The 17,334-nt window shown below is 35.7% G+C and overlaps 1 protein-coding gene across 1 annotated transcript in view; it reads left to right on the plus strand.

The window, feature by feature from the left end:
- Positions 1 to 14,332, plus strand: part of LOC133334934 (axotactin) — a gene marked incomplete at both ends in the record, with an annotated part of 83,254 nt that extends 68,922 nt beyond the window's left edge. The window contains 2 exons of the mRNA XM_061543245.1: positions 2,016 to 2,216; positions 13,721 to 14,332. Coding sequence (XP_061399229.1) covers positions 2,016 to 2,216; positions 13,721 to 14,332 — 813 coding nt within the window. The remainder of the gene's footprint in view (positions 1 to 2,015; positions 2,217 to 13,720) is intronic.
- Between the last annotated feature and the right edge of the window lie 3,002 nt (positions 14,333 to 17,334).

Consider the following 17,334-nt stretch of genomic DNA (forward strand, 5'->3'; position numbering starts at 1 on the left):
CGAAAGATATATAGACACCTTGGAGCACCATTCACCTTAAATCGGACGAACATATATATGGGAGCTATATTTAAATCTGAACCGATTTTCACTAAACTCAGCACACATCATTCTGGACCTAATTCAGTACGCTGTGCCAAATTTCGTGCAAATCGAAAGATATATAGGGACCTTGGTGCACCATTTACCTAAATTCGGACGAAAATATATATGGGAGCTATATCTAAATCAGAACCGATTTTCACGAAATTTTAGACACATAGTTCTACGCTTAATTCGGTACGCTGTGCCAAATTTCGGGCAAATCGAAGGATATATAGGGACTTTGGTTCACTATTTACCTAAAATCGGACGAAAATATATATGGGAGCTATATCTAAATCTGAACCGATTTCTCCCAATTTCAATAGGGTTCGTCCTTGGACCAAATAAGTGACCTGTGCCAAATCTCATCCAATTCGAATCATAAATGCGACCTGTACTTTGTTTACAATTTAACATGGACAGACAGACGGACATACATAAATCGACTTAAAAAGTGATTCTATGCATATTCTCAAAATCAACCATGTGTCTATCTCGTTTCCTTTTACCTGTTACAAACATATGCACAAAGACATAATACCCGGTACCACAGTGTGGTGAAGGGTATAAAAATCAAAGCAAACATGTTAAACCATGAAACAAAAATTATAGAAAAATCAACTTCTATGATGGACATTGAAAAAAATGTAAGTCCGTGTCTATGATGGGCCTTGAAAAAATAATTTTAAAAATCTAAGCCTATGAAATAACTTTAAAAATCGACGCCTATATTGGGCCATGATGGGCCTTAAAAAAAAAATTTTAACCCACGTCTATGATTGGTCTTACAAAATTTTTTTAAAATCCACGCCTATGATTGCAATGAAAGAAATTACTATAAAAATCTACGTCTATAATAGGCCTTTATAGACTATATTTAAAAAAATCTATAAATTATGGGGCTTGGAAAAAGATTTTGTGTTAATCTACGTCCATTGTGGATCTTGAAACAATTTTTTTTTAATCCAACAAAATTATTTTAAAAATCCACAAATTATGGGCATTGGATTTTTTTTAAATCCACACCTATTATGGATCTTGAAAAAAAATTTTAGATCCACGCCTATGAGAGGCTTTGAAAAAAAATAATTTTTTAAACCACTTCTATGATGGACCATGGAAAAAAATATTTTTGAAATCCACATTTATGTTGGTCATTTTTCGTTTGTATATTGGGAACGTTTTTTTAATTACGTCCCAGTTCTCTGACGGCAGTTTTGTCTTTTTAAATCGAACAGTTAAATGAGAGCAATGTTTTTGCTATGGAAAAAATTAGGCCTCAGTTTACTTAGGGCACTGTATATCACTTCTTCATCCCGAACAAAAATATCTCAATTTTTGTTTTTCAAATAAAACCCCATCTAACAGCTTTTTTATCACCCATTCTATTAACCACAACACGTTGGTGCATATGTTACCAAACTAAACCAATATCCGGAACGTGTATAAAACTTAGACCATCGTGCAAAATTGTTAGTCCGAACGCCATCAACAAACACCATTACAATCACGTTCTGACCACATCAGCATAATGTTTGGCGGAAATAAGCATTGATACCCTCCAGTCATAATTTATACTTGAATGAATACGGGCAGAGTGGTCCTGTCGTCGATATTTAAAAAGAGGATGCCGAACGCAATGCACATCCATTCACATCCTCTAAATATGGCGATAATTTCAATATGCCTCCTTTTGTCACATTCCATGCCATTGCATTCGTTGCGATGCGATAGGCGAATCGAATCGATTCATTTCATTTCACTTCACATTCAAACGTGGATATTGTTTCAATGATTCGGCATAAATTGAATGCCGTTTTGTTAATTTTGTCGTTTTGTTGCAATTTCGTTTATTCATTATTGTGTGTGTGTGTATGTATGTGTGTCTACCCAAGTTTATTTTACATTTTGTTTTTGTTTTTCTTTTCCAGAGGTCCTATCGCCCCATCGTCCCCCAGCACCACCCACAGAATATTTCCAACTGAACATTGGCGGTTATGATCCGGTGAATTTGTTGCGCACCAATTTGGATGCACCCACATTGCAGGGTTACATCGGCTGTGTACGTGGTTTGAAAATTGGTGCCTATCTGGTCGATTTAGCGGACATCAATGAGCGAAACATTGCTCCAAGTAAGTATGGCAGTTTTGGAGAAGGCGGGAAATTGAATTCATTTACAAGTGTATATGGCACGGGAAAGAAAAATTTATGGTTGGAACTTTGCAATAAGGAATATTAAATATGTAATAACATGGACGAGGATCAATTTAAGAAGTTAGGGAAAATGTCGAAGAGGAATGATAAAATTTGACAAGAGAGGTCTTCCACTGTATTTCTACACACAAAATAACCTCTAAAGGTCAGCTTAAGATAGGATATCTTCTACAAGTTGTATTTTTTAGGGTTTTATGGGAATGCAACAGAGTACCACCTTCAGGGGTTCTGTGACAGGAAATGAGAAATTTTCCAACATATCATATATCGACAGAAACTCATTTGTAAAGTTTGAAATTCCTCCATAGGCAAAAAACTGCTAACCTATATTTCAGAGACAGAATAAATCTGCTATATGTATTCTATAGATTGCCTATAAAGCATATGTTCTAAATTTGTCTTACAAATATATGGTCTTCTTCAAGTCTTCTATCGAAAAAATACATTTCCAAGGTATTCAATAAAGGGGGATAATTGAATCGAGATCGATTTATAGAAAACCTGTAAGTTATCCAATTATTTTTTGGACTTCTGTAGGTAAGAAGCCTCTTATCTCTCAGTTATATTTATAAGTCATGGTGATATTTAGGTCTTCATTAGAGGGAAGACATAATTCATGTTCTCTTCTAGAGAGAACATTATCCATGAGAAGACAAGTTCAGAAAAACTACTACTCTTTATACCCTTCACCATACTGTTGTACAGGGTATTATGTATTTGTGCATATGTTTGTAACAGGCACAAATAATCGAGATAGACCCATGGTTCCTTTTGAGAATATGCATAGAATCACTTTCTAAGTCGATTTATGCATGTCCGTCCGTCCGTCTGTCTGTCCATGTTAAATTGTAAACAAAGTACAGGTCGCATTTATGATCCGAATTGGATGAAATTTGGCACAGCTCATTTGTTTGGCCCAAGGACGAACCCTATTGAAATTGGGAAAAATCGGTTCAGATTTAGATATAGCTCCTATATATATTTTCGTCCGATTTAAGGTAAATGGTGCACCAAAGTCCTTATATATCTTTCGATGTGCACGAAATTTGGTACAGCGTAATGAATAAAGTCACGAATGATGTGTGCAATGTGTTTTGATGAAATGTGTAGATATAGCTCCCATACATAGCTTCGCCCGCTTTTAGGTAAATAGTCCACTAAAGTCCTTGGAAATCTTTTGACTTGCACGTAATGTGGCACAGCGTAATGAATAAGGTCTAGAATAATGTTTGCCAAGTTTCGTGAAAATCGGTTCAGATTTAGATGTAGCTCCCATATACATATATATATATATATATATTCGTCCGATTTAAGGTTAATTGTGTACCAAAGTCCCTATATATCTTTAGATTTGCACGAAATTTGGCACAGCGTACTAAATTAAGTATAGAATGATGTGTGCAAAGTTTCGTGAAAATCGGTTCAGATTTAGATATAGCTCCCATATATAGCTTCGCCCGATTTTAGGTAAATAGTCCACTAAATTCCCTGAAAATCTTTTGATGTGCACGAAATTTGGCACAGAGTTATGAATAAGATCGAGAATGATGTCTGCCAAGTTTCGTGAAAATCGATTCAAATTTAGATATAGCTACCATATGTATTTTCATCCGAATACCCTATATATCTTTCGATTTACACGAATTTTTGTATAAGGTACTGAATTAAGTCTAAAATTAAGTTGCTAAGCTTCGTGAAATGATACATAGCTAGACCGATTGACACAACGTACTGATGTTATATAAATTAGTCTCTGGCAAGTTCCCTGAAATCGGTTCATATATAGATCTTTAACAAAACGCGTCGTCTGTTAGGATACATATGTAAAATATACCCAAAGTGGTGAAGGGTATCGTATAGTCGTCCCAGTCCGACTTTACTACTTTCCTTACTGGTTTTTACTATCGATTTTAGTTTTAACGATGAAAAATACCATTTTCAACCCTTCTATAGATAAAGAAAAAACTTTTCCAAACATTTTCTATATTGTACAGACAATACCTTATTCAGGCCTTCACGGAATTTTCTCAAGCGAGAAGTCCTTTTACAGATCCCCATTAGAAGAAGTATTCAAAAGAGCGAGATTTTTTCCTAGTCTTTCTTAGAGAAAATATATTCTTTAGGTATTTAAAAATAAATAAAAACTTCATCATTATGTCTTCTATGCAGAGTATAGAAAATCATAGAAATCTTCTATAATAAATAATATTCAGGTATTCTTTAGAAGAAGAGAGGAGATCTTCTTCCGATCTTTCTTAAAGACCTTCGATACAGGGATGATCTCATTTAGATCCTGCTCAGAGAGAACACCAGGTCGTTTTGAAGGTCATTTGCAGAGAGAAATCCTTACTCAATGCTTCTATTGAGAAAATAACGTTCTTGTATATACTATCAACTTCTCGGGTCTATGTCATTCAGGTGTAAATATATACGCCATAGAATACAAATTTTGTAATTTTTCACACAAAAGCCAGGGTCCATTTGACCCACTAAATATTGACCGATCTTTATCAAAACCCGATCCCCTTCTCCATGTAAAAATTCGCGATGTTTGGGCCATAATTGCGGCCTCTGTAGCGTTCAGAAAAACAGACGTTCGATGGTCCATTTCATCCCCTAAATATTAACCGATCTTTGCCAAAAACAATAGGGGTCTTCATTGGCCAGAACCCATCCTACATGCAAAATTTCGTGAAGATTGGTCCAAAACTGTGGCCTGTATCACGTTTACAAATTATAATGGACAGACGGACGGACACACATGTCTAGATCGACTCAGCTAGACGAGATATGACAATAGGTATACTTAAAGGTGGGTCTAGGACCAATATTTCACGGCGTTACAAACTCTTGAGGCTGCACAAAGCTATAATACCCTGACAATATAGTTGTGTAGGACCCGAAGGACATAGATCCGAGAAGTTGATAGTATATCCAAGAGGAGTGGTTGACCTTTAAATTGATACCAATTATATTGTTGTATGAACTCGGATGTGGGAGTTACACTTAAATATTTATAGGTGATTACGTATACGTATATTATTTAGTAACCCATTACCTCACTAGAGGTCGGAAATTTAGCGCTGATCGCTTTGAAATTTTCCATGAGGATCCATGTATGGTCAAGGACAACGCCTATAATTTTCGGTGATGATCAGATAATAATTTTGGGATGAACTGGACCGAGAATTTAAGGTTTGTACTGAATATTAGTAATATTGGTTGAGTGTGAAAAATCGCGAAATATTGCCACAGAAAGATATAGATTTTCGTGAAAGTTGTGTATGGTACCATATGGTCGGCCCCGTCCGACTATACTGCTCCGCTCACTGGTTATTTAGTATATAGAAGATTTGTTTCTACCATTACGCAAAAGAGCTCCTTCTCTTTTATTCTACAAACGAAAACCTCCTATTATATTCTATATAAGAACTCCTCCTCGTCTATTCTATAGATAAGTTATCTTCTGTACTACGAGAGAGAACTTATCTTCCTTTCAGCAGATGAGTAATCATCTCCCATTTTACTCTCTCCTCTTTATTTCTTCTATAGCACCAATGCTTTATTCTATAGAAGATCGTTCCTCTGCTATTCTATTGCAGAATGTCATGTCTATAATGTGCCGAAGGTGTTTTTTTGGTATTTCTTCTCTTCTCATATTTTGTTCAAGTGTTCATCCTCTTCCCCCTATAGCTCCCCTCTGCTACTCTATAGAACGGATTTCCTCTTATATTCTATTTGAGGGTACATCGTTTATTCTATACAAAATCACCTTCAGTTCTATGAAATAGATTGACTTCACATTTTTTTCCTTTTTAAGGGAACCTACACAGGAAGAAAAATTATTTACAAAAAATTGTTGTTGTTGTTTTTTGAGATCAAAGCAAAATCCTTATTTTTGATGGCGGGCATGATAACTCCTCAGTGGAACACCGGAATCCGAAAATTCCAACGGTGTTAGAAAGAGTACATGTCTGGCTCTCGTATGAACTAGGATTATTGGCTTCGAACAACAATTAACCAAATGGCGGAAATTTGAAATTTTTTTTTTTTGGAAAATCGCCTATTTTTGACCACACAGATTAAGTTAAAAGATAAGGAAGTTCTTCACCGATTGGCTTTATCCCAGTTCATACGAGAAATATACATTAGAGTTTTATTCTATGGCGTAACTTCCTTCTTAAGTCCTCAGTAGAGCCGTCCTCTTTTATCTATGTGAAGATAAGACTTCTCTATATCTTCTTCGCATATCTCACATATACAGCCATGATATCACCACCTTGAGGTCGTGTGGAGAGAGACATCCCTCTCAAAGCTTCTATTGAGAAAATATCCTTTTTATCTTCACTACAGAATAAATCCGTTTTTAGATCTTCTATAAATCTATGATAATGTCTTCTAGAGGATTAAGAAACGTTGGTTGTAAATTCTAGAGGGTATACATTCCTCCATTTTTATTCTAAAAAACTCATCTTTCAGCTTCGATGGAAGATATCTCTCAGCAATTTTTAAGAACTCTTACTGTTCTATTCTATTGAAAAACTATTTTCATGTATTCTATAGAAGAGAAACGCCTAATGTATAGAATAACTTTTCTCACATATTAAATAGAAGGACTCATCCTATTGCCTATTTGAGAAGTGGTCCTTCTCTTTTATAACATGAGATATTAGATCTCATTCCCAATAATATAGATGAGTTCCTTACTCCTCTTCGTTTTATATAAATAGCTAGTCTATTGGACGACTCCTTCTCTCCTAGAGTCTTAGCCGCCCTCTTTATCTATGTGATGACAAGTCTACTTTATATATTCTTCGCATAGCTCACATTTTCCGTATGACTAGAAAATCTCTCTTTTCCTGCACCTATGATACATATTTACATATTAATATTATCATCCTATTAATGACCTCTTATTTAATACAAATACTTTCAATATTTTAAATTTAATAACTAGCATTCGATTTCCATGCCATTAGTCGGAGCAGCAAAAATTCGATCCTTGCCCTACAACAACATGTTACAGTAATTAAAATCGTTGTAGATGCCATAACTTAATTGATATTTTGAATTTTCGTAAAACATTTTGCTGCCCACTTTACGTCCATAAGTTTATTATTTTGCTCATTTCATTGCAAAGTTTTATAACTGTATTATGTCTTGGCATATTTCTTGAGGAACTACGTTCTACGACGTTCAGTGATGTTGACATGCATAAATTTATTGTCTGGCTTTGTAATTTCCTTTTATGACTGGCTTCTGCCATTTTTCATAACTTGTGGCCAGTTAAGAAATTCAAAACCCTAACCTCAAATTTACCATACACAACTCTATATTATCTGTCCTTTCAAAATATATATATGTATATGAGTATCTCTGTGTGTGTGGGTTCATGTTGTGGCTGTCTACGACCAGTTTTGTGGTCAACAAAAGCAATCAAAGGAGTAGCACAAACTAATGTTAATCGGATAATGGGCTATTTTGGTGTGTGTGTGTGTTTGTGTTGGATTTGCACAACTTAAAGTGTAACAACATGAACGAGATGTTGTTGTTGTTGCTAGTGTTGGTTTATGTGTAGATTCTTCCCCGAATTTTCCCATTCATGTTCACAAGTAATTTTGTGGTAAATTGAAAATGTTCCTTAGCAAAGGAAAATCATAAATATGTAATGGCAACATTGAAAGCATTGCTTGTTCAGAACTTTAAGGACATATGCAATTATGTGAGTAAATCCCAAAGGTTTATTGCTTGAGAATTGATAGTGCAGAAAATAATAATAATTAAGGATAACTGGGGAACTGAAGAGAAAAGAAAATAATATTTATTTTTTTAATTTTAGTTTATTTCGTTAAATCCTTCCTTAGGGAGTGTAAATCGCTCCCCCACTTTGTTTGTATATTTACAACTCTTTGAAGGATAACACCATTAGAAATTTCTCATATATTTCTTATTTCATTGCTGTTCTAAAGATGTTTCTAACCTCCTTAAAAACTGATGATAATACTCAAGTAATAACCAAATTAAAAATATCAAAATATTTATCCAAATCTAATGTGAAATGCATTAAATTATTGGCAATGACATATTTCTGTAGAAATATGGAAGAGATTTTGTAATATAAATGTAAAATGAATCCTTTACTGCTGAGCTATATCTACATCATTCGAAGTGTCAGTGTTTTTGACAGCACTTACATAAATCTGTTATTTTTAAGGGGAATAAAAAAAACAAAACATAAATCTAATCATAGGTCACCATTATATACATAAAAAATATGAAGATTGACAGCTACATTCCATACGAGTAATTATCGATTGAAAAATTATATTCTAAAACATATATATTCCAACTGAAATAGGCAAGAAATGTCCTTTTGTTAAGCTGAATAGAACTTGTTATATCTTACACAATCGAAGATCTTCAAATCTTCTTTCATTTGAAGAGCGTTTCCTCTTCTTTCTATCTATGAGCGATCCTCTTCCATAGAACCGTTTTTCTCGTCTATTTAATAGAATGGTTTCTCCTCTATCCGTATTAAGAAGTGGTCCTTCTCTTTTATTCCATAGAAAATTAGTCCTCCTCTCCTATACTATAGATGAGCTCTCTCTAGGTTAGGTTAGGTTGAAAAGAGGGGTGGATGATACCACCACATGTCCAACATGAGAAGGACATACACTTAAGCCATATGAGAATTGTTGGGCACTCTAGATGTGCGGAGAAAGTACAAATCAAGAATTAGTGAAAGTGTATAATATAAAAAAAAACATTTGGGTTTGATTCCCTATGAATCTAGGAATTCCGTATTTTTTGCGAACTCCTTCAGTTTTTTCCATTCACACCCCCTCAGATCGCTTAGTCCGTGAAGAGTGTCATTTCCCAAGAATTGTCTCCGAAGGCATGCAAATGCTGGGCAATGGCATAGGAAATGTTCTAGCGTTTCACTGTCCTACCCACACGCTCTGCACTCGTTACTTCCTTCGCATCCAATCTTGAGTAGATGTGCCTTCAGGCCGAGGTGTCCCGTCAGAACACCCGTCAATCGGCTTATTTCTTTTTTGTTTAGCGTTAGGATTTGCTTAGTTTTGTCTTCACTTAGGTCGCCCCATAAGATTTTGTTGATTTTTCCTGTCCCCTCATTATCCCAAGAGGGTTTTGTGGGTCTCATGTGCCCATTTCCTCATTTCTTGGCGTGTTTCGCTAAAGGGTTTGGCGGTATACACCTCTATTGTGGGTAGTGGTCAATATTTAGCGGGTCAAATGGACCCTGACTTTTGTGTGAAAAATGACAAAATTTGTATTCTATGGCATATATATTTACTCCTGGAGGATGTAGTCCCCAGGATTTGATAGCATATCCAAGAGGAGTGGTTGGCCTTTAAATTGATACCAAATATAGTGATGTATCTACTCAGATGTGGGAGTTACAGTCAAATATTTACAAGTGCTTACGTATTCAGATATTATTTAGTAACCCATTACCACATTAGAGGGAGAAATATCGCGCCGATGGCTTTGAAATTTTTCATGAAGTTCCAGTTATGGTCAAGAACAACGCCTACAATTTTCGGTGATGATCAGATTAAAATTTTGGGATGAAATGGACCGAAAACATAATTTTTTGTGTGTTTTCGAGTAGACCATAATCCGAAAATCACAACAAAACCCACCGTGAAGGTAATATGGACAAGTAATTAGAAGGACTGTACTGAATATTCGAAAAAAGTAAGGAGGAGGTGTTGTTAACCTCTAATCGAAATATTACTCAGACTCGGAATAAACATCCTCAGAAAGTTAGAGTTCGTGGTAGTTGTGTAGGGTATCGCATGGTCGGCCCCGTCCGACTATACTGCTCCGCTCACTGGTTTGTCTTTGGTTTGAAATTAACCAGTTCAGACACTCTGTTATAGCTTGAACCTCCGCCTGTAAGATCGTACTGTGATCTGTAAGACGAAGAGAAATTTCGGTACCCGGTTCTTCGATAAAAAATCCCAGTCCAGTTTTTCCTCCTAGTCGAGAGCCATCCGTCTAGCAACAGTTACCAGGCGGCATCTGAACTAGTGTTCCACTATTCCATTGTTCTCTATCTGGTATTATAGTTTCGCACCGTGTCACTACGCTCGTTTCGGGTATACGGTCTGAATCAAAGATATTGAAAGTCGACTCATTTGTTGCCTGTAAAATGTTTTTATGCGGTGTGTTGTGTCCGGTGTCTATCCACTCGTTCATTGCTTTAAGTCTTAAAGCTGCAATCGCCGCTTCATATTTTATTTGGATGTCTATTGGATGTATATATAATATTGTCTCCAAAGCCCTAGTTGGTGTTGTACGCATTGCTCCACATATTCCTAGGCAACACGTTCTTTGAACTTTCTGCAACGTTTTTACGTTACATTTCTTCACCATTGCTGTCCACCAGACAACAGACGCGTATGTTAGAATTGATCTAATAACGCTTTTTTATATCCAGTGTATCATCTTTGGATTGAAACCCCATTTAGAGCCTACGGCTCTTCTGCAGAAACATCAGCATCTGTGGGCCTTGTCAGCCCTTTGCTATATGTGGTCTTTCCATTTAAGTTTCTTGTCTAGAATTACTCCCAGATACGTAACTTTGTTTGATATGGCTATCATTTTGTTTTGGAAGATTGGCTCTTCGTACTGACATATTTTTGTCTTTCTAGTAAAAAGACATATCTCCGTTTTGTCCGGATTTACGTTTAAGCCCCTCGGTTGTGCCCAATTGTATGCGATTTTTAGCACCCTTTCGGCTTTCCTGCATAGTAAGTTGGGTATTATAACGTCGTCTGCATAACAGACAGGTTCAAATCCTTCGTCGGTTAAGTTCCTTAAGAGTCCGTTTATGGTGGTTACCCACAGGTTATATTTTATATTATTCTATAGAAGATTAATATATTTAGATATATAATATAATATTCTATAGAAGATTTCTCCTCCTCTATTCCACAGAAGAGCTCCTCTTCTATTTTACAGAAGAACTCCTTTTCTATATCACAGAAGAGCTCCTCTTCTATTCTCCTGACGACCACCTCCTCTTCATTCTATTGAAGAGCTCCACATTTTTATTGAGGATATGTAGAACAAATATACACACATTGACAAATACCTGTGAAGAAGTTTTATGTCCACCAAGAACCCATCATGCCAAATTACAAACACTTATCTTCGAAATTCCACCTAGGACCATCAAAATACTTTACAGCCATTTTGTTTGGAAAAGTGAGAATACGAAAAAAGTGAGAATATGAAAGCTACTGCGTAGAACTATATTGAGCATATTCTGTGAAGACGTTGTTAGTGCCTTTAAAAATTCTGATGGGAAATTACAATCACTTCGGTTGAAAATGCGTTTTGCCGCAAAAAGCCACCTCACTTGGACGATAACATATATGGCTTCTATGTAAAATCATGGACCCTTATATAAATAGTAAACTGTTTTTTTTTCCTTTAAGAACTCTGAATGGCAAAAAGAAGTCATTACGGGGTGCAAATTTGCCTAAAACTATCAAAATAACTAGTCTAGAATCTACGATCCGAAACGACCCGAGTCTTACTCGGCCAACGTCTGTTACCTCAGCCCATTGTGTAAAAGCAATAGGGCTGCTACAACAACAAACATCTGTAAAAAGTATATAAATATATATTCCTTGTTCTACTATATAGTAGAGCTATTGAAAAATTGTAATAGGTGCAATCGATATCACTTATAACAGCATATCGGTTATAACGACAAAATTCAAAAGTCCCGAGAAACGTTCTACTATCACTTATGGCGACCAATTTTGACGGCCTTGCTATACGCGATTTCAACCGTAATTCTATTATTTGACCATCAGGCGTATGAGTTATATCACTTTATCGTGCACAACGTATACGCCACATGTCACCGCCCGCAATATTAAAGCACAAATTGTGTCAACTTCTCAGTTCCCCGATATTTGTTCAATGAGGAAGCAGTAAAAAATATAGCAGTATAAATAAAAGTTCGGTGAAACAACTCGACGGATGCTGATTTCTAAATCGACTTCAAATTGAATAAAAGGCTTTTCGCCCCAAAATACGTGGGGCAAAAGCCCAAGACCGGTCATATTATAGTTACGATACATAGCCTTAAGGGTATAAAATATACAGTGGGGGTCACGCAATTAAAACATTGACTCTGGTAACAACTTATTGATCATCCCTCTCTTCGATGGAAGTATTTTTAATTTTATTTTTTAATTCAGGACATTAGATATGCTTAGGTGAAAATGGAAAATTATGGCATGTAATTTTCCCATAAATAACGGTTTTTATGAAAAACATCGACTTTGAAGTAAACCGACTATAGAAATGTATAATCGAAGCCTGATTTTTAATGTGAATGTTCGGTTAATCGATATTGTTATCCCTCATAGAACTTGATTACTTGATAATAAATCCACAAGACATTGAGGCGTATGAGTGATAACACTTTTTTAGGAATTGTGTATACGCCATCGTATACAATGTTAAACCAGTAAGGAAAGTCGGACGGGGCCGACTATATGATACCCTTCACCACTTTGGGTATATTCACCAGATGAATCCTAACAGACGTCGCATTTTTAAAGGGCCAATAAAATGGATCCATAAACATGTCATTCTACAACCGATACTAAATTTTTCATTTGGTCAGATATAGAAGCTATATCTAAACCTAAACCGATTTCAGGAAGCTTAACAAACATCATTTTAGACCTGATTCATTACGCTGTGCCAAATTTAGCAGATATATCTAAATCTGAACCGATTTTCACGAAACTTAACACATATCATTCTAGATCTAATTTCTTACGATGTGCCAAATTTCGTGCAAATCGAAAGATATATAGGGACTTTGTTGCACCATTTACATTAAATCGGACGAAAATATATATCGGAGCTATATCTAAATCTGAACCGATTTTCACGAAACTTAGCACACATCATTCTAGACCTAATTCATTACTCTGTGCCAAATTTCGTGGAAATCGAAAGATATATACGGACTTTAGTGGACCATTTACATTAAATCGGGCAAAAAAAGTCCACTGAATTCTCATAATAAAATAAATTCTAGCCTCTTATGAAAAAATATATCCTCTTTATCTCCTAAGCCTAACTCGGTCTATTAAGGATTAATATTTTAACCATTTTCTATTGAAAAGCCACATATCTGTTAATTTTTACGATTCACTGGAAAAATGAAGTCAGTTAGGCCTCTGGCCTAAAAATCATACTTCAATTGAAGTCAAATTTTTCTTATTTTTACTTTCCTAGAAAAATATACATACATATGTATATTTTATTTAATTATATAATTTATATGTTCAAATCCCAAATTTAATTTAACCAATCATCAACGATTATTTAAATGATTTTACAAATTCCCCTCTCTTTCTAGCTACCGATGGCGTTCTACCCAACTGCCAAATCAAATGCGATGCAGAACCCTGTAAAAATGGCGGAATTTGTCGAGAAAATTTCGCCAAGCAAGAATCGAAATGCGACTGCGAACATACCAGCTTTTTGGGTGAATTCTGTATGGAGGAGAAGGGTGCCGATTTCAGTGGCGAATCGACGCTACAAAGGAAATTCGAATTGAATGGCAAAGTCGACTATGTCCGTCTACAGTTGGCATTTTCTTCGTTGGATTTGCGACGTGCCAATCGTGTAATGCTGCTGTTGCAAACAGCGGCTGACCGCAGCTATTATTTGATGATAGCCATAACGGCTGATGGTTATTTGCTATTCGAAGAAGACCGTGAAGGACCGGCGGTGGGTGCACGCATCGATCGTAATTTCCTGAACAATGCACGACACTCGATATACTATCAGCGTAATTTAACAGAGGCCACATTGTATATTGACCGCGAACCAGTGCCATTGGCACCGATTAGTGCGAGAGCATTAACACCATCCGCAGATATGGGTGCTAATCGTGTACAAATCGGTGGTATTAATACAACAGATACACGTTTTGCTGTATTTAAGAGTTACAGTGGCTGTTTATCAAGTGAGTACAAGTACACCAAGTCACATACACACGCACACACACACACAATGCGAGCGATATAAACGAAATTCACTTCTACGCACACACACACACACAGATAGATAGATGTACATTGTTTGAGAATCCACATGTAGAGATTACAATGTGTGTCTGTGTGTTGTGTATAAAATGCTGCCTACATTTATGTTTGTGTTTGTTTAGGCGATTGTTAGCCTATTTAAGAAAGGGCTTAGTCACTTGATGCACCGTTTAGTGGCACACAATGTAAACAATCGAATATGAGATATTCCATCATGAGCATGAATATAAGAGGCAACATGGAAATATTTTCGGTATTTGAAAGATTTAAGTCGCTTCATTTTCTGCATCCCGGATATTTGGAGGCTGACATATGTATATCTATGGCGTGAATGCTTAATATAGATCCATGTTTTGACATAGTCCCCATATAAGGGGCCTGTCTAATTTTCGCTATTTTAAATGGCCAATATAGGTCCCCATATAAGGGTCCTGTCCAATTTTCGGTACTTTAAAGGGTTTAGCTCTCTGCGGTTTGGAGTTTGGGTTTGGACGTAGATCAATGCAAAAAATTATCAATGTAGGTCAATGTTTTGATATATCCTACATACAATGAACCCATCTCATATTGTGCTATTTTGAAGATGTTAGCCGTAATGTCCAACTAAAGTGACTGTAATTGGCATCTCCGGTTTTTTTAGCTTGAAACATATTTTTGCGCAGATATTTCGATAAAGGTCCATATGTTGACATAGCCCACACATAAAGGACATCCTTCCATTTAAAGTGTTTTGAAAGTGTTGGGAAAATTTTCCCTCGACGTTGCCATAATTTGGAATTCCTGTTTTTGGAACATGAAAACTATTTTTCAGAACTATTTCCATATTTTGACATAGCCCTCCGGATTTAAAAGCTGACATACATCTTTTTCTGATATCTTTAAGGTTTTAACTGCAATTTCGAACAAAAATGGCTGCAATTTGTCATTTCAGATACTTGGAGGGTAAAACTATATTTTGAGGATTTTTCTATATACATACATATATCCATATTTTGACACAGCCCTCATATAAGGTTCCCTACAAATGTTCGGAATTTGATGGGTTTATCGGCATTTTCTATTATTTGATATTCCAAGATCTTGAAGGTTCCGATACATTTGTTTTGACATATTCCCCATATAATGTTCCTTGACCCATTTTGGATAGTTTACGGGTTCTTGGAGGGTGAAAAATATGTTTGCCGAACTATTTCGATGGAGGTCCATGTTTTGACGTAACATCCGTATAACATTTCCGTCCCACTTCTGGTATTTAGAAAGTTATAGACACATTTTCCCATAAAACTATCTGTAATTTGGTATTCCGATTTTTAATAGGGTAACAAATCTTTGCTGAAGGAATGTTTCACATTCGCTACTTTGAAGGTTATAACCGCATACTCCCACAAAAGTGGCTGTATTTTGGCATTCCAAGTTATTCGAGGGTCGAAAAATATATTTTCAGAAAATGTTGTCATGAACAATGATTTATATAAAGGTTCCGACCACCACGAATATGAATTGTATATAAAGATCGGCTCTTCCGAACTTAATATATTTTTATACCCTTCCCCACACTGTGGTACAGGGTATTATATCTTTGTGCATATGTTTGTAACAGACAAAAGGAAACGAGATAGACACATGGTTCCTTTTGAGAATATCATAGAATCACTTTCTGAGTCGATTTATGCATGTCCGTCAGTCCGTCTGTCAAGGTTAAATTGTGAACAAAGTAAAGGTCGCATTTATGATCCGAATTGGATTAAATTTGGCATAGGTCTCTTATTTGGCCCAATGAAGAACCCTACTGAAATTGGAAAAAATCGGTTCAGATTAAGATATAGCTCCCATATATTTTCGTCCGATTTAAGGTAAATGGTGTACCAAAGACCCTATGTATCTTCCGATTTGCACGAAATTTGGCATAGCGTAATGAATTAGGTCTAAAATGATGTGTGTTAAATTTCCTGAAAATCGGTTCAGATTTGATATAGCTCCCGTATATATTTTCGTCCGATTTAAGGTAAATGGTGTCCTAAAGTCCCTATATATCTTTCGATTTGCACGAAATTTTGCACAGCGTGATGAATTAGGTCTAGAATGATGTGTGTCAAGTTTCATGAAAATCGGTTCAGATTTGGATATAGCTCCCATATATATTATCGTCCGATTTAATGTAAACGGACCCTATATAACTTTTGGGTACTGAATTAGGTCCATAGGGTACTGAATTAGGTCCAGAATAATGTGTGCTAAGTTTCGTGAAAATCGGTTCAGATTTAGATATAGGTCCCATATATATTTTCGTACGATTTGATGTAAATGGTGCACCATTTACATCAAATAGTACGATTTGCAGGCAATTTGGTATAGCGCATTGAATTGAGTCCAGAATTACATATGTTAAGTTTCATGAAAATCGGTTCAGATTTAGATATAGCTCCCATATATATTTTCGTCCGATATGATGTAAATGGTGCTGCAACGTCTCTATACATATTTCGATTTGCACAAAATTTGGCATAGTGTTTTGAAATGAGTCTGGAGTGATGTGTGTAAAGTTTCCTGAAAATCGGTTCAGATTTACATATAGCTCCTATATATTTTTTTCTTCCGATTTTATGTAAATTGTGCACTAAAGACCCGTAGTTTGTTCGATTGCCCCACAATTTTGAACAATAAATTGTAGTTAATATAAGTTAACCTCTGCCATTCTCATTGAAATCGGTTCAGATTTTGATATAGCTATATTTTCGTCCGATTTTACACAAAATTGACAAAAAATTTTGCACAACGTACTAATGTTTTGAAATGGGGAAAGTTTTGAAATCGGTTCAGATTTGGATAGAGCTTCTATATATATTTTCTCCCGATTTTAGGTAATTTTGTCCCATTGTAAGAAGCAACCCAATATCTGAACAAATGAAAAATTTATTATAAG

The sequence above is a fragment of the Musca vetustissima genome, unplaced genomic scaffold (genome assembly GCF_032173495.1).
Source record: "Musca vetustissima isolate MV318-11 ecotype Yass unplaced genomic scaffold, APGP_CSIRO_Mvet_v1 utg1267, whole genome shotgun sequence".
Lineage (NCBI taxonomy): Eukaryota > Metazoa > Arthropoda > Insecta > Diptera > Muscidae > Musca > Musca vetustissima.